Source organism: Ambystoma mexicanum, chromosome 2q (assembly GCF_040938575.1).
Source record: "Ambystoma mexicanum isolate Mex_15411 chromosome 2q, UKY_AmexF1_1, whole genome shotgun sequence".
Classification (NCBI taxonomy): Eukaryota; Metazoa; Chordata; class Amphibia; order Caudata; family Ambystomatidae; genus Ambystoma; species Ambystoma mexicanum.
Window position 1 is genome coordinate 432,841,845 of NC_090924.1, and position 22,026 is coordinate 432,863,870.

The 22,026-nt window shown below is 46.8% G+C and overlaps 1 protein-coding gene across 1 annotated transcript in view; it reads right to left on the reverse strand.

The window, feature by feature from the left end:
* The window catches only part of HDAC6 (histone deacetylase 6), a 1,945,770-nt gene that overhangs the window by 1,855,029 nt on the left and 68,715 nt on the right, over positions 1-22,026 (reverse strand). Inside the window, exon 2 of the mRNA XM_069647471.1 lies at positions 6,338-6,483. Within this exon, the coding sequence (XP_069503572.1) occupies positions 6,338-6,439 (102 nt within the window). The 5' untranslated portion in view covers positions 6,440-6,483. The remainder of the gene's footprint in view (positions 1-6,337; positions 6,484-22,026) is intronic.

The following is a 22,026-nucleotide window of genomic DNA, read 5'->3' on the forward strand; positions in this document are numbered from 1 at the left end:
GTCCTGCACGGCTAACTATCGCCCAATCTCCATCACTCCTTTCCTGGGGAAACTCCTAGAAAAGCTGGCCATCTCCCAGCTTAATCTTCACACCGAATCTGTTGGCCGTCTCCATGACCATCAGTCTGGCTTCGGAACTGCCAGAAGCATGTAAACTGCTTTCCTGAACATCCGTGAAGACCTGCTGTCCAACCTTGATTCCAACACCCCCTGTGTCCTCATCTTACTTGATCGCTCTTCTGCCAAAGACACGGTCAACCATGCCATCCTGCTCAACCGTCTTTGTGATAACCTGAGTATCACCGATCAGGCACTGGCTTGGCTAACCACTTTCCTTTCCGATCGATCCTCCCAGGTCCAACTTGGGTCCTTCCTCTCCTCTATCTCAATCTTGTTCCCCAGGGTTCGAAACTCTCTCCCTGGCTGTTCAACCAATACATGCCACTTCTTGCCCACCGCATTGCCGCGCTCTGCCCCAACTTTCACTGCTATGCGGATGACACTGAGCTCATTTTCAGGCTCCCTTCCGCTACTTCTTCTCCTTCTCTCATCTCCGACTCACTGTCCGCTATCCAGGAGTGGTGTGCCGCCAATGATCTCTGCCTCAATGCCAGTAAGACCGAGATTCTCATCAGCACACCTGCTCCCTCCTTTCCGGTCACTCTATGGCCGGCCTCTCTTGGCACTCTTCCTGCTCCCACCTGTGAGGCTAAAAACCTCAGGGTCATCTTCGACTCCAAACTCCCCTTCTCTCCTCACATCTGTGACGTTTCTAAGAAGTCACACTACGAGCAGCACCTCCTTTGAGGTATTCTTCCTTTCCTCACCTTCCCACAGAAGCTCACTGTCTCCATAGCCCTGGTTCACTCTAGGCTGGACTACTGCAACAGCCTCTTTCTAAATCTGCCTGCTTCGACTCTCTGGCCTTTGCAACTCAGAACAGGATTGCAAGACTTGTCCTTGGCCTGAAGCCCAGGGATCGTATCTCTACAGGACTGAAATCTCTGCACTTGCTCCCAGTGACTGCGAGGATTAAGTTCAAAACTGTCTGCATTGTCCACAAGGCCTTCTGGGGCCAGGGGAACTCCACAACGTCAACTCTCTCTTCCTAAATATCTCCCTTCTCGAGCTCTTCGCTCATCCGTCTCCAACACTCTCAGGGTCAGTCGCTTCTCCAAACGAGTTGGTGGTAGATCTCTCTTCGGCTGGGGCCTCCCTCTGGAACAGCCTCCCTGAAACTCGAGGAGAACCATCTCCGGTTCCGGAAGCACCTCAAAACCTCCCGTCTCGGGTGGGTAACTGAGCAATCAGTTGCATCCTCTTAGGGTCAATACCAAGCAGCATAAGGAATGATGTAGGCATGGGGAGGGGAATATGAGGGGCGCTTGAGAGGCGGATTGCTGCAGTGCATGGCCGCAGGACATCATGGGGGATCAATCGGAAGATCACAAGGCTTACCTTAAAAGTAGAAGTTGGATAAGGAGGTAGGCAACATGCAAACCAGACACTTGCTGGACTAGTCGAGGCGTAAAGTTTGTTCCCTGGTGCGTCACAATCTCTTTGGGTATCCCTACCCATGCCATAAAGGGTATGAGGATATCCCATACCTGTGTTGCTATTATGCCTTGTAATAGGAACGCCTTTGGGTATCTTGTTGCATAGTTTACAATCATCAGGAGATATTTATGTCCCAAGTAAACAGAAGATGATAATAAGTGAGAGAAGATATTCAGTCAACCAGCCTACTTGTCCCAGTGAAGGATCAATTAATACGAAGGGTGAGAATCATTCAGGAACTCATCCTACTTGTCCCAGGGAATACCTAAACTATCAGAAGAGTGAAACTGGTCACTGGGTACATTACACAGATCCCAGTGAGGAGAAAATAAACAGAAGATAGTAAGACAATAGGACATAAGCACTGGGTGAAAATGATATCAGAAGGAGAAAGATTACACACTACAATTGGGCCGAATAGAGTGGAAGACTATTCAGGTGCCAAGACACCTAAAACGAGGACTTTGAGAAACGAAGGGAAAAAAATAAACGGCAGTGGAAAAGTCCCATAAAATCATTGAATGAACTGTTTAAGGGTGCAGAACCTGCGTTGCACTGTATTGTCTTGCTTCCAAGACTAATGTGTTGCCCCTGAGCTATCCTCCGCCTGAGTACTAGCTTCAGGGGAACTATCGGGTAGCAGCATCCCCCCCTGGCCTCATGGGAAGGGGCTCCCCCTAGGGGAGAAGGAGTGACATATCCGGACTATCACAAACGATAAAAGGAGTAGCTAGAACCCATTTGAAGATCCTGTGCTGACATTACCTTTCTGGAAAACATCCCAGGAGAAAAGGGCCATTATCCTGGTGTTTAGTTATTTAGTATAAGTGGTAGGGTCAGCATAGACTCGTTTTTGGACGGAGGACAGACTTTTGCTTTGGACTTTAAAAAAGGGACGACAAGCACCCTAGTTTAGTTGAGTTAGGTGGGGGAAACCCTTAGATTAGGGAACGTAAGGCATTTTTCATATTATTTATAATAAATACTTATTGAAATAGCAAACCCTAGTCTGTCGCCTCCTTCTAACTTACCACAACATGCACACGTTACACTTTCTTTCCTAACCACACTCATTAATGTCTCATGCACAATCACAACACAGTACCCTTGCATTCACAAAACAATACCTCACCTGCTCCAAAAACGCCTCCACGCTCCGCTTCTCCTTCCTTCGTCCTCCTCTGACCTCACATGGGCAACTAACACCTTCCTGCTTTCTGTTACCCTCTTCATGCTCCCCCTCTTTATGCCACTGGCCCTCTTACCCTGACCAATCGGGTCCGGTCTTCCTCAACCAGGAGGTGTTACAATCATACAAAGTTTTAAAAAGAGGGCTAAACTCAGCCCCCTTTCTCCGGGCGAGCCAGCCACTGGAGAGTGATGGTAGTTGGGTAGTCTAGCCTCCATGTTCGCCTTAACGGGGCTTAGTCTGGGCTCCCCTGATGCAGGAGCTGTCTAAGTTGGGGTCACTGCCCCTTGGTTTAATGTAGTCCCTTGTGGTCAAGGGCTTTGTCCCAACAGTGGTCGTTATTGCAGCTGCCCCGCTCTCCTCCCGCCCGCTCATCTGAACAACCCACACATTCCTGCTTCTCTCTTTATGCTCCCCCCCTCCTGCTGCCATGGCCCTTCTTCCCTGACCAATCTGGTCCCAACTTACCCTCCCAGGAGGTCCGATAATTAGAAGGTTAAAAAGCAGGCTGAGCCCTGGTTCTTTTTTCCATGTGAGCTTGTGGGATAGCGATGGCATCCCGGGTAGTCCAATGTCCAAGTGTGTGTTCGAGGCACTGGTGTGAGCGCCCAGGAGATAAGAACAGCCGTGTCAGGGTCTACAACGGTGTATGTGGTGACAGCTGAGGAGCTTAGCAGTATAACTAGTTGCCAAGCAGCCAACCGAACTTCATTCAGTTAGAGGAGAATAAGCTTCCTCCACACATAGCCTAAGAACGCGGAGAATTCTCTCTTTAGGCTGAATTTCCTAACCTAGTGAGTCCCCCAGCACCTTTGCTGGATTTCTGGAGTTTGTTTTTTTCTCTCCTGCCAAGAGTGAGACTCTTTTTCTCCCACTCTTGGACATGATTTATGGTGTTCCTTTGACTGTTAATGTGTTTTATGGGCTATGGGGTCCTTTACTCCATAGGGTCTCATGTGTTTTTACTATGTGTGTTACACAGCACCCTCCGTGCAGTGACACAAGGGTGTCATAGTGACATCCCACCATAGACTCCATACCCTGGGACTGACTACTGTCTCCCAGGGCATGTAAAGTCACCATTGGCTTTACTAGTCCCAAATTATTAACAGAAACCAGTACAAACCATCATATTGTGGACGAACTGGTCGGGGCAATTCGATTGCCCCGGGTCTGTTAGTCGAGGGGGCACGTCTCCGTCCCCCCTGATCGAGTTTTGGCTGGTGGCAGTGGATACTACTTTTTATATTCGACCGCGAATATATCCCTATGGGATTTTCCCATTGTTCGAGGCTACCAACTTTAATTATTTAATTCTCATAGCCTCGACCATACCGCCGGTTTATTTAATTAATATTAATTCGCCGGTTGGTATTTTTTGCCAGGACTCGATTCTAAAATGGCGTTTGTGTTCTCTTCTGTGACTCCAACCCAAGTCGAGCCCTTTGTTCCACTTTTTGGCGGGCTTCTCCACAGAAGCCTCCAAAAGTGGTGCCACTCTGTCTGGGTACCACAGTGGGTGTGGGAGGGGGTTTAGGCACCCTGGACTGAGTTACCTTGGTAACTCAAGTCGCACTCTTGAGTGATTGGCCAAAGTGGTGAGCCCGCCGGCTCACCACTTAGCATGTTTGATTGACAGCTAGGCTGAGTGAATGGGGGTGTGCTGCATAAAAGCAGGGCTTTGGGGACTGGAACTTCAGAAGTTGCCACAGGACCTGAGAATCCGACGAGGGAGAAGCTGAGCCGACCTACCACGACTACACCACCGGTGGAGCCCTGCGGAACCGACTCACCACTTCCCGACGACAGAGAAGATCTCCTGGCTGGAGAGGCTTCTTCCCCTGACTGGTGGGCACAACCAGTTTACCTTCTTCTCTTCGCACCCCAGACCGGCTTGTGGTTGAATTGCCCGTGCCAAGCACCCCGGCAACCGGATAGCCACTTACCACTGGACCACGAATCAAAGGAACGCTCCTTTTACCTGAGAAACACTGCGGCTGGTTTCTTCCCTGGCAGTGCAACGGACTCCTGTCTTCCTCCCCGACGAGATCCTCTCTTCCCCCGGACAAAGCACCGACTTGCATCCACTGCCAGGAAAAACTGCCCCCGCTGGAGTATTCTCACCACTTTAAGGTACCTTGTCCGCCAGACCTCCCTTTCTAAAGATTGCTACAAGGTAATAATAACCCCTTAACCTTCTGGACTGGGCTGGCCGCCTTGACCTTCTAACTGGTCCATTTCTTTGGTCCAACTCCTTTTTGAACCGTTACAAGACTTTTTTGCACTGCAACCGTGTGACCTTGGACACATTTCGTTTTGATCCTCTTAAAGTGGATCCGGCCTACTGACTCTAAACTCACTGTGTTACTTTGCCTTCCTCTCTTGTTGTGTTCGTGAAAAAGTGTTGGGATCTGGTTCAATTTATTCTCTGCTTTTCTCTCCCTTTTAAAACGAATGATTAGAGTGCCATCTGCGTTAAGCGCTCACCGCTGTCTGAAAATAAGTGGGGCTTTACTTAAGACTTGTCTAATATTCTTCTAAGGGAGGGTATATCTTTTAGTGACCGTGTTTTTGAATTGCTTACTATTAGTGCCTGCGTGTTTTTCTAGATGTGGTTTTAAATAAATAATTATATCTCTTTTACACCAAGCCCTGGTCAGTGCTTACTTGTTCTACTGTGTTGTTTTGACCTATTGTGAATACTCTGTATACTGCCTAACTCTTCTTGAGGGAAGTCTGACTGCTCAGCCACAACTACCAAGTGAATCTGTGTGGTACAGACTACCAAGTGGGTTTACTGCCAAACACCTGTAGTCTTAAATCTTTTGCAGTGGTCCCAGAGGGAACTGCACAGGTTTCTGCCTAACACACGGTTACTGTATTGAAAAGCAGACTACCAAAAACAAAGAGGTAAAAACGCACGCATAAGATGAAGGTTGCAGCGAGGGGTATTGTGGGATGGGGAACATGCTGTAATTTAGGAATCCTCTTTAAGGTGACATATGTAAAAGAATGCGTATGCTAATACAAGAAAGTTGTAAATTCCTGGAGCCGTTATATGAAAAGATTTCGTCAGACTTGCTGGAACAGGTGCAATATCTGTACATGTTCCTGTAAATAGCATAAAGAACGGGAATTATCGAGAGAGCAGCAGTGCATTCTTCCTTCAAACACAATGGGTGGCACCGGTAGCAGAACAAGGCTGGTCGGTCGGGCACACACACACACACACCACAAAAAGACAGCACCGCTGCAAGCGTCTCACACAAGCAAGGCAGGTATTTTTGTGCACATTATCGGAAGTTGTGCATGGCACTGTATCCTTTCACCCTGCAAAATTCATAGAGGTTATCTCCGGAGGTGAGCGGTGGTCCTTTTTTAATACATATGTATCCAATGTGTGGCCTCTCTTGATTAATTCTCTCTCACTCCATATCTTTGCAGACGCCGTTTGCACTCGTTCATTTTAAACGCTCTGCATGCATTCCTGCTATTCTCATTTACTTTCAAACCAAAGAGAGTCACGTCACTCGAATGCAGAGGTGGTACATCTTTTGGAATTCTGCCGACGTGGCATCACAATCACTGTACCTGAGTAGGAGCGCCTGCAACACCGTCTGACACCAGGGGTGACCGGGAGCTGGCTCGGACGCTGCGGGGAGCGGTCTGCGCTTGGTTGGACGGGGACGGCATTGTGCAGGTCGGGGCGAGGGGACCTCTTCGGTTGGTGACAGATCCTAAAGTGCAATAAACAAGAGATCAGATCAAGGACAGAAACAACTGCTACACTTGTATACCAAACGCTGTGCATGCAAAGATGTGTTATAAACCGAACTGAAGCGAAAGGCAAGTTATATCTGTGCATTCCTTGATTATCCATGCTGCAGGACAAAGACACAGGGGACTGGCTCCCTCCGTCTCGCAGTCGAGCATATGGTATAGGACATTCATTTGCAGGCGATGAGACTAACCCAAATCCCCCATGGATGGCACGTCTCTACAAATCAATATTAGGGGGCGGTGGAGGGAAAACTAGGGGGGCACAAATAGAACAGGGAGGACGCTGGGTGGTGGCACATCAAATGAGGGTCAACAGGGCAAACTAGTTTCAGTAAATATATATATTTTAACAAGCTGGTTAAAAAGATGACACTCTGCAAGTTCAGAGTAGGTAGAAGACAAAGATTTTGCATATGCCCTATAAAGTCAACTCATATTCAACAGTTTCAAAAAGGCATCTAAAAAAATGCCAAGGGTCTTTAGTCTTACACGTGTTTTACTGTACGTTTTTCATTGAACACGTTATCATGTGTTTCTGTATCTTTAAAACAATGAATAAACAATTACATAACAAAAGAAATGAACAGTCAGTCTGAAATCTCCCCCAAGCGTCCCTTTTTATCAAGAAGCTTTAAGGAACAACCCACAGCACCCCGAATGGCACCTTAGCTAAACAGACACGCCGCAACTCCAAAATGACAGTTCAACTGTCTTCCTTAATGTGTCCTTCTGCGAGTGCCATAAACAGTTAATTAGTAATAATGTTTTGTCTAACTGTGGTCCATTATTTCAAGTTTACAATAATAACAATAATCATATAACGTTTTTATTTAGTGCCTCATGGCAGATACCTCCCTCTTATAAATGCTGTAAAAGTGTTATTACCCAAAGTAATGGTAAGTGCAATATAAGGTAAAGTGGTCTTTTATAGTGCATCTCTGACATGTATGGTGACCTTGTGGCGTGTGATTTTGCAAGAACAAAAGAGGGTGGTTATAAGGGAAAGGCAGCTACTAAACATGTGGCATTCATGAGGGCGAGTCCTCAGTGCTGGTATGGTTCTATATGGTTTGTGGCATTGACACCTGGCTTTGTGTTCTATTAGATGAAAGCGCAGGGACACTGGGAAAGTTCCTGGCAGTGCGCAGTACATAATAGAGGAAAAGAGCTGCTTCTTGTGTGCATTATAGTTTTTGAGGGTGATTTAAAGTTCTATAAATTGAAAGGTTGGCGAAAAGAAAGTTTGACTGTGGCTCCTGATGAGTCCTACTAGAATTTTAGGGTTATACTGAATCAGTAGAGTTGAAGTGGTGTTACTATTCTAGTTCCATTTTATGACAACTGTGGGGTGGGGTCAGTGTCTTTATTTGCGATGGGGAGAAAACAGAACGACTGAATTGACTGGTTTGCTATTTTCCAAGGTCAGTGCCTTTAATGGTCCTTACCGGCCCTCAGTACCTGCACTTCATTTTTACCATACTGATTACCTGGACTTATCCAAAAAGAAGGAGAGTACCAGTACTCGTTTATGGGGGCAGATGAAAGATAAAGCATTTAGTTGAGCTGTACGGGAATGAAGGAATCAGCCCCTGCAGCCTTTCTTGTGGAAAGTAGAGCCTACTTCCTCCTTCTCCCCAACCCACAGTGCCCATCAGGTTTCCTTTAGGGCCCGCCATCCAGAACAAAAGGATAACCAAACATACAGCTAAAGGGCCGCTAGTGTGTTCTCTGGGCACACACCACCATTTGGCAAATTGAGCTGTACCCATCGCTCACAGGGTCCTCCAGAGTTTTCCTGTGGATGACATATTCACAATTATGGATTCTGGTACCCACCAGCGCAGGCAGCACTGTGACCATGATGGGATGTTTCGGACTGAAAGCCCACACAACACTTCAGTTACTTAGCAAATATTGACCTTACTAGGTCATGAAATAAAACTCACCTATTGAATCTCAGTTTTTTTTTTTAAATATATTTTTATTATTGTTTTCTTATGTTTTTTGCATTTCAACAAGTTTCAAATAATGCATGTCAATCACAGTAATGCTTGTATCTTAAGTCGTTCTTAGTGTTGATGGGCTTAAACAGGCAGTAAAAACAGACAACGAAAAGGATGACTTGCACATAGATACTAAATTAACACTTGTGCCCCCCCTCCCCCCCTTACCCTCCCCCCTCCCTCCCTCCCTTCCCCCTTTTCCCCCCCTTCTTCCCCTGGTTTTGCTCAAATATAGATATGGTCGAGTCCTATCAAACAGTTTGTGTGGTGCTTTTTTTTTTTTTTTTTTTAACTTTACCAAATGAGATCTTTCGTGTTGGGTGTAGTGCTTAACTTCTCATTCTGTTGGCTATTCTGTGTGGGCTAGCTAGCTAGTGGGGGCAACTTTCTGTATGTTTCTTGCTGCTCATGTCAGTGTGTGTCTGTTGCTTCGTCTCATGGTATCCCTGTGCGCTGAGTAGAATTCTAAGAAGGGCAGCCATATCGTATTTATGTTCCTCTTAGATTCCTGGATTGCTGCTGTGAGGCTTTCCATTTCAAAGATGGCGTGCGCTTTAGTGACCCAGTCGTTCTTTGTGGGCAGGGTTGGGGATTTCCATTTTATTGTCAGACAGACCCTTGCTGCTAACATTAAGTTGCGGGGCATGTGTGCAAGTATTGCATTGGAATCCTCTCCGTCTGGCTCTACTCCGAACAGGACTAGGATCGGAGTTAAGTCCCTGTGTATTCCATCTATGGCTTGTATCCAGCCCAAGACCTCCTTCCAGTACGTCTGCACTACTCGGCAGCTCCACCATTGATGCCAGTAATCACTGGTTTCACCACATCCTCTCCAACAGAGTGGAGACGTACCGGGAAACATCCTGGACAGTCTTTGGGGAGTATAATGCCATCTGACCAATAAGCGTGCATTGTGCATTTTGTATTGGACTGAGATGGATGATGTCCACACTGCTCTATAAATGGTGTCCCAGGTTTTCGGTTGTTCAGTGAGGCCTAACTCTTGTTCCCACCTGGCTTCAGATTGGGGGCGTTTCAGACAACCCCTCGTGAGCAAGGCTTTGTACATGCGTGAGATCAGGCCTTTCATTGTTTGGGGGACACTTATTATCTGCTCAAATGGAGTGAGGGGGCGTTTTAACTTTGTGCCCCACCTGGCATCGTTCAGGGCACTTCTTAGCTGCAGGTATAGCATAGGGGTCACCTCGTTTCCACGCATTGGTTCTCTCGCTTCTTCGTACGTAATAAAATTGCCTTCTTTCCACATTTGGCCCACCCGCGACAGCCCTGCGTCGAGCCAAGGCTGAAAGTGCTGTACCTCTGCTATGAGATCACGGATGGGAGAAGCCCAGATGAGACTGAGAGGGGAGGGCCATGTTGTGACCCCTTCCATTTTTCGGGAAGGGCGCCATAGAGACCATAAGACCTTCAGAATTGGGTGTTCTCTTATCCTACGGGTCATTGCTGGTAGAGGAACCCACATCCATTCTCCCAACGTGACTGGTGCAAAAATGTCGTTTTCTATGGCTATCCATTGTTTTTCGGGGTTTTCCCAGAGGTGGTCTGATAAAACTCTGAGCTGTGATGCCCTGTAGTATTCTTCTAAATCTGGGTATCCCATACCCCCTGCGTCTTTGGGTTGAATCATTGTAGAATATGGAATTCTTGACCTCTTGTCAGCCCAGAGATATTTTAGGAGCGCTCGTTTGACTTCCGCCATGAACGGCTCCGGTATTATTATGGGGAGGGATTGAAACAGGAACAATAAACGAGGTAGGATGTTCATTTTTATGGAGGTGAAGCGGGCTGCCCAAGATAACGGTAACCGCGTCCATCTACGTATGTCTGCTTGGATGGTTTCCCATAGTGGGACGTAGTTGGCTTCGAATAGGCCTGATATGGGAACCGTTATGTTTACGCCCAGGTATTTTACAGAATGGGACTGCACCAAGAATCCCCAGTCCGCCCTCAATCGCTCCAGAGCTGCGATGTCAGGTTTTAGTGGAACCGCAATGGTTTTTTGCAGGTTGGCTCTAAAGCCCGAGAGAGCCCCATAACAGAGTATCTCTTGAAAGAGGGCTGGTATGGATTCAACGGGTCGGGTGAGGTATAATAAGATGTCATCCGCAAACATAGCTAATTTGTATTCCTCTCCTCCTCGTGGAATTCCGTGAATCAGGGGGCTTGATCTTATGACCTGGGCAAATGGTTCAATAACTAATGCGTATATTAAGGGGGATAGCGGACAACCCTGCCTCGTGCCCCGTGTTAGGGTGAATGACGTCGAGGCGACACCGTTAATAGATACTCTAGCTTGAGCAGAATGGTAGAGTGCTTTGGCCCCTTGGATCCATGTGTTTCCTAGGCCGACCCATCTTAGTACTGCCCGTAAAAAGGGCCACTCCACACGATCAAACGCTTTCTCGGCGTCGATCGATAGGAGCAGGGGGCCTTCTCCCGCCTCTCGCAGTGTCGCCATGAGATCCAGGGTCTTCCTGATGTTGTCCGCTCCCTGCCTTCCCCTTATGTACCCGACCTGGTCGGTGTGGATTTGCTGTGGCAAGACTACCGCCAACCGTGCCGCTAGGACGCTAGAATAGATTTTGGCGTCTACATTAATAAGGGAGATAGGGCGATATGATGAGCATTCCAGGGGGTCTTTATTTTCCTTTGGAATTACAATACTTATGGATTCATTAAACGATTTAGGTGCCTGGCCCGTCTCCAAAATTGAGTTAAATAATTTAGTAAGGAATGGGGTCAAGGAGGTACTATTAGTTTTATAGAAGGCTGGTGTGTAGCCGTCTTGTCCCGGCGCTGAGCCCGCTTTTAGGTTCGAAATCGCTCCCTGAACTTCAAAGGTGGTGATTGGATTATTTAGTACTCCTAGGTGTTCTTCTGTTATTGTTGGTCGGGGGAGAGCGGATAAATATGGATGTATAGCCGGAGCATGCTCATCTCCTTCTGTTGTGTATAGTTCTGAATAGAACTTAGCAAATCGGTTGACTATGTCCTGTGGACCAGTGAGAAGGGAGCCCGATTCATCGTTAATCTTATGGACTGCCCTTTCCGCTCTTTGCTTTCTAAGTCGGTTCGCTAGCATTGTGTGGGCCTTATCCCCCTTTTCGAAGAACTTCTGCTTTAGGTACTTAAGCTGCGTGAGTGCCTTGCCCTGCCATATGTCTCTCAATTCTCCCCTAAGTCCCTTGATTTGGTCCATTAAGTCTACCTCGTGAGTTGGATTCTGCCTCAGAGTTTTCTCTAGAGATGTTATCTCTGTTCTCAATTCCCTCTCTTTGAGCTGCCTAAGCCTTTTTTTGGCGGCACCCTCTGCTATGAGGAGTCCCCTAATCGTGGCTTTTCCTGCCTCCCATACTGTGTTTAGTGGCATGTCATTAACATCATTATCTTCAAAATAATTAGTGATGGCATCTGCCAGGGTTTCTTTAAATATTGGGTCTCTGCACAAGAAGTCATTACAAATCCATCTGCGCTCGGGTGTGGGCGATGGGCCGAGGTCTAGCTCTACAGTGCATAAGTCATGATCTGACCAGGCTACAATGTCTATGGTGGATTTCAAGATAGCACTCTCCTCCTCTGCTCCCAATAGTATATAGTCTATTCTCGAGAACGTTTGATGCGGGGGTGAGTAGAAGGTGTATTCCTTGTCCTCTGGGTGCGTTGTGCGCCAGGAGTCAATTAGGTGATGTTCTCTTAACAAGCTTCGAAATCTATCGCCTTGTAAGTGGCTGGGGGGATGGACATTCTGTGCCACTGAGAGCCAATCCTTTTCTCTTTCTGCCACTACATTGAAATCTCCTCCGCAAATCAGGGTGCCCTCTCGCCAGTTCTCTAGGAAATCGAGCAATGGTTCGATAAAGGCGGACTGGGCTTGATTCGGGGCATATACTGAGCAAAGAGTAACCTTACGTGTTCTCATCCTGCCTTTCAGAGCTACGAACCTGCCCTCTTTATCTCTATGTATGTGGTCTATTTGGAGGCTCAGGGATTTCCTATATAGTATTCCCACCCCTCCTTTCTTGCGCGGGCCTGATGCCCATATTGAGTCTTCCATGTCCCTGCCCACAATTTTACGTTCTTCCCCTTGGGTGTATTTCGTCTCTTGGATGAAAAGAATATCTACTCCGGATTGTTTAAATTGACGAGTTAACTTTGATCTTTTTTGAGGGGAGTTGAGGCCCTTAACATTAAGGGAACCGAAGACGATTCCATAAGTCCTAGCCATACTGACCAGTATAGATCTTGTGTTGTGCCCCTTTTATCTGTAGCTTTTGAGGTAGCTTTATTTCCCACACCAGTTTTTGGTTATTGCCATATTGAGGAGGTACCCCCCTTTGTAAAGTATTGTAACGTTTCAATTTTTCTGTTCTATAGGATTGCTTGTTCCCCCCTCCCTCCCTTCCCTCCCCTCCCCTGCGAGATGCTCTCGGGAGCATCCCATTTGTGTGGGAAAGAGACGCCCTTTTCATAGAAGGGCCACACTAAAGGGGCCCCTCTCCAGCGATATTGCATATTTTCAACCTAAAACTTGAACAATTAATGCGGCCTGCTTAGTGCAACTATTAACTTATATGGGTCCATGGCCTTAACTTTAACATGACAAATGTCCAATCAACTATTAGCTTGTGGTGCTGAGGTGGGTAAGATCGAAGCCGGCTTTCCCTCGTGGGCCTTGAGAGTTGCTGTACTTATGCATTCCATCAGTGTTTCTCAAGGAGTGTTAAGTTTCTTGAATTTCCATTTGGATTGCGCCCGTCCTCGTCGTGGTGGCTTTGGTGCTGAATCTCGCAATGGGCCTGTTGGTTCTCTTCTGGGCTCGGAATTTGCATCACCCCCCGAGACCTGCAGGTGTTTTAGAGCTCTTTCTGCTTCCTCAACCGACGTGAGCCTGAACTCCTCACCATCGTATTCGAAAGAGAGCGAGAAAGGGTGTCCCCAGCGATAACGAACTCCCTTTTCCTGCAACCACCCCGTTAGGGGCCGACATCCTCTTCTTTTAGCCAGGGAAACTTTAGCCAGGGAAACTTGACCCTGTGGAGCATCACCTGGAAGTGGTGCTTGTCCTGCTTGGGACAGTAATCATTGGCATCCCAATTCATCAGTGCTTTCTCTGTTAACCAGACACTCTCTCCTGAGAGAATTGGTTTCTGACCTAGCTGCATGGACTTCTGCCCTTAACTCGCCCAGAATCTGGGATAAATGGTCTACTTCTGTGCTTTCCATTACGCAGGTGCAGTATTTTAAGTACGGCTTTGCGTTCTGTAATGCTTACCTGGACTCCTCGGGAGCGTAAAGCCTTTTCAGCCTGTGGACCTGGTGCTTGACACTTTTTGGTTCCTCTTCCTGTTTAAACAACAACAACAATAATAGGACACTATAACATCGATTGACTAAGATACTACTGCATGAGATGTGTACTTTTTCAATCCCTCCCTTCTCACCTGTGTTTATTTTTTATGGAGCTCTCCATCCTGCTTTTCTACAGGGGCGCATTGAGATGAAGAAACAATGGTAACTTGGGTAGTTGAAGTATTCTATAGTCTCTTGTCACAAAATGGCTTTACTTTTTTTAAGAATGAGTCTTGGGGTAAGTAGCTGGTAAAAATACTGTAATCTTTTAGGGCTTGGATAAGTTTCTACGTTGGAGAGATCTCTCTTTCTAATAACTTGCTCTTTTTTCCTTTCTTTTGCAGATTCTCTGGAAATATGGCTGCAGAGGGCTGCATAGCTACTCAGGATTAGAAAACGTTTTAAAACGCAAGTTCGCCTATACAGAGTAACTGCAGCCTTCAGGGAAGAGTACGGAAACAACTGTGAGGTGAAAACTTGAAGAACCCAAGTAAAATACTTAGTAAAAGTCTTATTTCTTTAACCATTAAAATTAGTTTACTGTTAATTTAAATACCCCGTCTTGTCTGCAGGTTTTCGGAAAACTGAGGAAAAAATACCTTCGGAAGATATGATAGGTTATTTGTCAGCGGGGCAGACACAAAGCACGCATTCCATCTTAAATAGCTCCCTCTGCAATATTAATAGAACGTGCTGCAACTTATGAATGGACCTTTTGGAGGCCATGTTGAGTGTATGCAATTACTGTTAAACATCACAAACGTCTATGGAAGCGTATGCTGAGAATGATATAAATGCCATGTGTGCCAGGCTAACACCCACCTTTGACCTGCTGTTGCATCTAATGTTCTCTGCCTAGCCTGAAAGCCTGAATGAGGGCTACGCCCACTGACTGGGATCATGACACTGGCCAACTTCTCTACTGCAAATGCGGCAGCAGCCAAAGCTTGCTCACAAGGCTAATGTTCACTCATCACTGGGTCCAAACGTCAACTATAATAGGCCATGGTCTTCTGTGCGAGTACCACAGTCATCACTACGCCATTGGAATGTGAGAACAGGAAAAATTTGCCACGCTAGTCAGGAGAATCCCTAACACTGCAGCTGTGCATATTGCTTTCTTCAGCTATCAAAATACACCAGTCATCTCGTATGTCCATAACAACTTGCCATTCCCTTCCTGTGCTTCCTTGAGTCCACTTAACAAAAGGTCTCGTGTATGGGCTATAGTCAAACACCCACACTCTGCAATAATTACAGAGGCCTAGAAACTGCTGCATCTCCCTCACTGTCTTTGGCATCTGCGTTCTGTGAATCGCTTCTGCAGTCACCCTTTGCCCACCTTGGGATATCAATTATCCTATGTATAGCACCTCCTTTTGGCAATATTGTAATTTCACCTTGTCCACTTTGTAGCCCATTTCTGCAAATACTGTCAGTAAATACACTGAGTCATTTTGACACTGGTCTTCCGTCTTGCTGCAAATCAAAATGTCATCTACGTATTGTAGGACAATACTGTCTATCTGTATATTGCCTAAATCCATTTGAAGGACCCTATTAAAGATAGATGGTGACTCACAATACCCTTGTGGTAATTGTGTATGTTTACACTTTCGGTTTCTATATAGGAACAATGTCTGGTCTTGTAATTCATGAAGTGGTACAGAAAAGAAGGCATTCTTCAAGTCTATCACCGTGAAGTGTGTAGCTTCCATTGGGACGCTGTACAGAATGGTCGCTGGATTTGAAACCAATGGAAATTCTGCCTCTACTATTTGGTTCAGAGGGTGGAAGTCCAGGATAAAGAACCCCTGCCCCTCCAGTTTCCTTCACAGGGTACACAGCTTCACTAATGCAGCAATTGTCTCATAATTGCCCTCAGTTGTTTCCCTTGATATGGGATACTGCCTCACGCTTGGTAAAATAGCTCCTGGTTTGAGCTTTATCTTTACCACTCCAATCCCTTCTAACAAACCCACATCATAGGGACTAGTGGTCCATAGGACACTGGGTACCCGTCCTAAGTCTTCAAGAAATGTGGCGGTTGCTTTGCCATTCTCTGTGGCACTTCCCTATAATGTATTCCCACCCAATCTATAATACTCATGTCAAATATCACCTCATTGTCCGATGGATCATCTTGGAATTATTGCTAATCTGTCATATCCGTCAGTCTGTATCCCTTCCCCCACTTCAATCACTGTTCTCCACGATCATTCGGTGTCCTCTGTCCCATACAATATTATTCTTTTGTCTCTCACTATGGCTGACTCGATTTCTATTGGAATCACCTTCACTTCCTTCTCGTCAAAGGGAATCTCTGGTCTAAATAAGAACTTGTTTTGTATTCGTAGCAGCCTCCCCCGTAAGCCTCCCTTGTATCGCTGGGAGCCATACAATTAATACTTCCACCCTGTATTAGAACATGTTCATACAATGAATTCCTGGTGTTGAACACTCTATCCCCCTGACAGTGAACGAAATGGTCATATTTAGCCTGCTCATCATGTCTCTAACCATTATATTCACTGGTGTCTGTCAGGAATATAACTGTCGCATGGTCATGTCGTGCTCGCCTACAGAAAGCAATAATTTGTCAGTAAAAGGAATCATATTCGACACTCCAGAAAATCCCTGCGCATTCATGGCAATGCCTAGCATTGGATATTTCCCCTCCCTAATACAGGATCTAGTTGCCCAGTATCCACGAGAAAGGAAAAAGACTTGTCACCTATGGTCACCCCTATACGTGGTTCCTCAGCTGGATTAGGTTAATGGATAGGATCGAACACATCAGGTCTGTCTGTGGGCTGTCCTATTGTAGATATAGTGACATTCCTGTCCTCGTGAATGGATTTCCACCTATAACTGCCGCCCCTCCCAGTTATGGCACTGGAGTATGCAGCTGCATCGTTGAGTCATGTGGCATAGGCATGTGTCATGGCTATGGTGTTCTGTTGGATTGGTGCTTGTTGCATTGGTTGTGATAGCTGCATGTGCCCCTGTGTCTGTAATGCATGCGCATGGGCTGCGTCTGCAGGTCTTGGGTGTGCATCTGCTGTGGCGCGTATGTCTGTGCTTGCATATGGTCTTGGGTGTATTGTCCATTCAGCTCAGTCTAGTAGATGGGTTGTTGCTGCATTCCCCCATTTTGATTTGTCGACCCTCTATCTCTGCATACTCGAGATATGTGCCCTTGTCTCCCACAAAACCAATATACAATGGGACCCTCTAACCCCCATGGCCTTTGCTGTCCTCCTCGTCCTCTTGACCACTAGTTCGTATAACTTCGTCCTGCGAAACCACCCCCTGCCATCTGTGGTCTGTTCTGCACTTGTTCAGTAACTACTCCTTCTCCGCTTGTTAGCACCGACCCTTCCATAGTTTATTTGGATAATTTGTTCTGCACTAATTTTGCTTCCTTCCATTTCCTCTCAAGCTTCTTTCTCGCATTCTTTTGCATGAATCTACAAAAGTGCACTCTGGTTAGCTGGATCTCTGACCACGGTTTAGCCTCTATCCCCACTAGATTCTTAAGCTGCTTTTGCATTTGGTCTGGTAGCCCCAGACATAATATATGATAAAATAACTCCACTGTTTTGTCCCACGGTTCTCTCGTCTCAAGATGCCGCCTCTCTTGAATCTGCTGAATGTACTGAATTGGGTCTTCGTCCTCACACATTATGCGTGCCATAATCGTGCTTATGTCCGAAGTGTCTGGGTATTGCACCCTTAGAGCTTGCCATACGGCCGCTTTGCATTTATTTCACGGTGCACCATCATGCGTCGTGTTTTATGGTGTTACTCCAGGGTATCCTGCTCTTATCCATACATCGTCAGCTACTTCCCCAACAATGGCTGAGAGTAGACTTTTCATGCCTCCTACCGTTAATGTCGTTCCTGCTGTCAGTCTTTCTAGCTCATAGATCCACTTGCCAGCCTCAGCCATCAACAAAGGTAGCTTGCATATTAAATTGTCTTTGTCCATTTGCTGCAATGGTATATATTGAGGTCACCCACCTGCCTTCTCCAATAATGGGAACTGCGTTAGTCTCCCTTCTCCGTCCTGTCACCCTATATGTTTAGTGGCTGTGAACGCCCTTGACATCCCTGTGCTTTTCCGTCCTGGTCCTAAGCATCTGCACATACAGAGTGATATTGTCTCTGTCTCGCTGCCCCCCGTTGGACACGACAGTCACTCTTCGATGTCTCCCTCTTCTCTGCCTTCCTCATCTACCGATACTGTGTCTCTGTCTAGATCTACTTCCCTGGGGTGGTGAAAGTGTTTTCCCTCCTCATCGTCCTCACTCCCCTGTGAGTCTTCGTTTGACCCCATGGTCCCATTGCTACTGTCACTGTCCCCCTGTCTGTCGTCTCTGAAGCTAAGTGTCCTTAGGATTATGTAGTCCTGCTGCTTTCAATTCGTCCGATCTATACCTTCGCGTTCCCCCCTCTTCAAGGGTTCAGCACTCGCATCTGCCCAAGGGGCAGCCGTGCTGCTTCTTCTGCTCCTATAGAGTTCCCCTATCCTTCTCCGTATACCTTCCCCATCCTCATTTAAAAATGTCAAATCCATCTTAATCCCTACTACTCTCTGCTCTTGTTTTTTGGTTCTAAGCTCTTTCTTGCGTTGGCGTTTTTTACGATCCGCTCTACTTCCAAGCTCCTTTTTTCCCCTCTTTAGCTGCACTTGTCTTTCCCGCTGTTCCTCTGCCTTTCTCTTTGCTACACCTTCTAGCTCTCCATTTTCTTCGCTCATTCTCTTCTCTCTCACATTTCTGCTTGTTCTTTCCCTTTGCAATCTCTCATTCTCCTCCTTTTGTTCCCTTTCTCTCCTATACACTTCCTCCATTATCTCCACCCATTCTTTAGCTTCCTCCTCATGGTCTTTGCTGTGCACTGCTTCCTTTTCCATGTCCCCTGTTTCGCTTGCTGGTTTTCCATCCAATTTGAGCAATATCTGTCTACCTATCCATTTATTGGATGCGACTACCTATTGGCCCGTAGCGAGCTCTGCCTTCCCTGTGTCATTCTCCTGTAACTTCGCTTGCATCTCGCTGTGCTTCCTGCATTCGCTACTATTGTCCCTTGTCGCTTTATTTGCTTGCCTTGCGCTATCGAGTGCGTCCCCGCTACTATACGTGGGTGGCACAAATGTGGGATTTGTGTACCCCAACGCTGCTTTTAATTCTTTCATGGGGTAAAATCCCTTGTTCTCTGTTGCTGTGTCTGCATCTAATATTTGAGGAAGAGGGGAAGAGGCAGCCGAGGGCTGTTCGCTCTACGCATACCGTTGGCTCAGCATCCAATGTCACAGAGTCAAATCCCTTTCCCCGACCTGAAACATTTTCCAGAACCCTAGTAAGGTCAATCGGTGGCTTAATTTACTCCCCTTATAGGTCGCCTGTAGATAAGTGACCATTTGTTGCTGCACACTTTGGAAAAGCTTCCGTCTTTGGGCCATGGCTTTGCCAACTTGCCCTTTGTGTCGCGAGTCCATTCTGCGCTATACTTGTGTATTTTGTCTTGATATCGCGGAAGGGACCTGCATAAATGTTGAAGAGGCGTATTCCCATCACGTTACCTTAAACAATACTTGTCAATACTTACTTGACCTCAATACTTACTTGACCTCAAATCAAGGTTTTTCGACATGTCCGATTTTAATCAATACAACATATCTTTTCTCATCTTCTACGGCTCAACATCATAAACACAGGTGTGCTCCGCGCACCGCCCCTTTGTGGCTTTCCGCCCTGAAAGCTTATTCCACTTGCGTGCTCCTCATGCTCTGCCGCAATGGCACAACACTGATTCTCAACCACAAACGGTAAATCGCCTACCAAATTTCTCCACATTCTGTACACTTCAAATCCTATTGAACAGCCTCATCAGTGACGTCACCACCAACCAATCTTTTGTTCCCTCTTCTGTAGCATCGCTTTACAGGATTACATCTCAGAGAGAAACTTAGGAAGCCACCATCCGTAATGTAAGGTAGCCTTTTCCGCTAACCAATATACTCAGGTAAACCACCATGTTCTTTTTTTTCTTTCAAAGTTTTCTTGTTCCGCAAGCTAAGCCGTCTAAGCATACCACCCAAACTGACCGCCCAACAAACAGGTATCCTTACACCACCTCAGAAGAAACGTCACGCGACCCACTGAATAGATCTGTTCTCCCAACATTTGCCATATAGCTGAGTCTATACTTACATTCCGTGATCTAAGGTATCGCGGCACCAGTTCTCCCACAACCTGCGACTCTGCCGTCCAGTCCGATAGGATTCCCACGGGAAGCGGGCAGGAATTCTCAAAAGGTGGATCCTGTAGAACTCTTTTGCATTCACGCGTGATTATGGATATTGATTTCCATAGATCACCACAGAGTCCCTCAGGCATGCAGCGGGACAAGGCGGTTTCTTGCTGAAAGAACCTAGCGACCATTTCTGCTACCACTTTGTATAGCATGGCCGGGCTCCTCTAGCAGTCACCCTGATTATTAGCAGAGTACACTTGGGTCCCTCAGAAACTCCCAGCCACAAGAAAGGAAGAGTCAGCCATGGGGCAAAATTAGTGTAATTTATTAGCGATCACACCAGAAGAACAAGTTTCATCTAGAGCGCCCAGTTGTATCCCGGTGTGACATCACAAATCCGTGTTCCCTCCCGGAAACCTATCAGACAGTTCGGCTAAGTTATGTATAAAGAATGTACAGGTTTGTTTTGTAATTCATTAGCCATGTCCGGTGGCTCCTCCTAGCACCACCTCTACTAGCACCGGTCTACAATGTTGCAGGGACGCCAAGACTATTGGCCCATGCAACAAATAATATCCCCATGTGAAAGGCAAATTTGTATTGGGTAGAATGTGTTCTCCGAGCCCTGGGACCCTAGCCAGTTCTCAGACTGAATGTACCTCTTCAAGATGAGAAAAAACATGGAGGTGCGAAGCGTTCCCTAATGTTGCCATTTTATGATCACCCAAGCCTGTGAGAGTGCAGTCAGTTAACGAATTGTGGGCAACACTTGTATCTTCTTCTCTCTGGTTCTCTGGGAAGAGTTGTCTCTGTCTGGGTCACGTGTGTCGAGACCACGAAATTAAACCCTCTCATCTAATTATAAGGATTTTAGCCCGAATTTCTGGATTTAGGGTCGATTCACAGAGATAAAAATGTTCGAGGGAGAAATGACCGAAGGTTATTTTTTCAAACTAACCTTTGGTCTTTTCTCCCCTTTTGATTGATTGATTGATTGATATTTTATTTCTATCGCGCTCATACACAAGTGTTTCAGAGCGCGACAAGGCAAAGGAAGGGGAACAGTGGAGAAACAAAAACAACGATCTTACTAGGCCCAGTGACATTGAGAACGCGCAAGTGCATGGTAGAGGGGGAGGGGGTGAAGTGCAGGGAAGGGGGAACAAAAGCGGAGTGCGGAGCGAGGAGGAAAAAAAAAACAAATAATAGTAAATTAATAAATAAAAAGGCAACAAACAGAGGGAGTGAAGCCAGCAAGTGGTAAGTGCAGGGTTTAAGGCAGCATGCTGGGTAGGTCTGATAAGTGCAGGAAGAAAAAAAAGCGGGGTGCTTTATGGGTACAGATACAGACCACAGTGCAAGGGGTGGCCCGGAGGCAGTGTGTGCAAGTGGCAAGAGGAGCAGGTACCTGGGCCCGGAGAGAAGAGGGTGGCCAGGTGCATGGTGCCGAGGGAGAGTAGAATCAGCACGGGAGAGGGGGGGGCCAGGCAGAAGCAAAGAGGAAGGTCTTGAGGTGCTTCCGGAACCAGAGATGGTTCTCCTCAAGTTTTAGAGTGGCAGGGAGGATGTTCCAGAGGGAGGCCCCAGCCGAAGACCGAGATCTACCCACAACTCGTTTCTTTGAGAAACGACTGACCCTGAGGGAGTTAGAGGTATTTGCGGAGGGATAGCTGAAGGTATGTTGCAGGTAGCTCCCCTCAACATTTCACACTTGGCCAAATCCCCGCCCACACCCGCAACCCCCTACTTACCTTTCATTCAGACGCACAGTGTCCCTGCAATGCCTCTTTCCCTTTCAATTCTGTGATCGGGAGCCGGCGCCGCAGGGTCCTTTCCTTTTTTTCTTCGTGCTGGTGGCCCACCAAA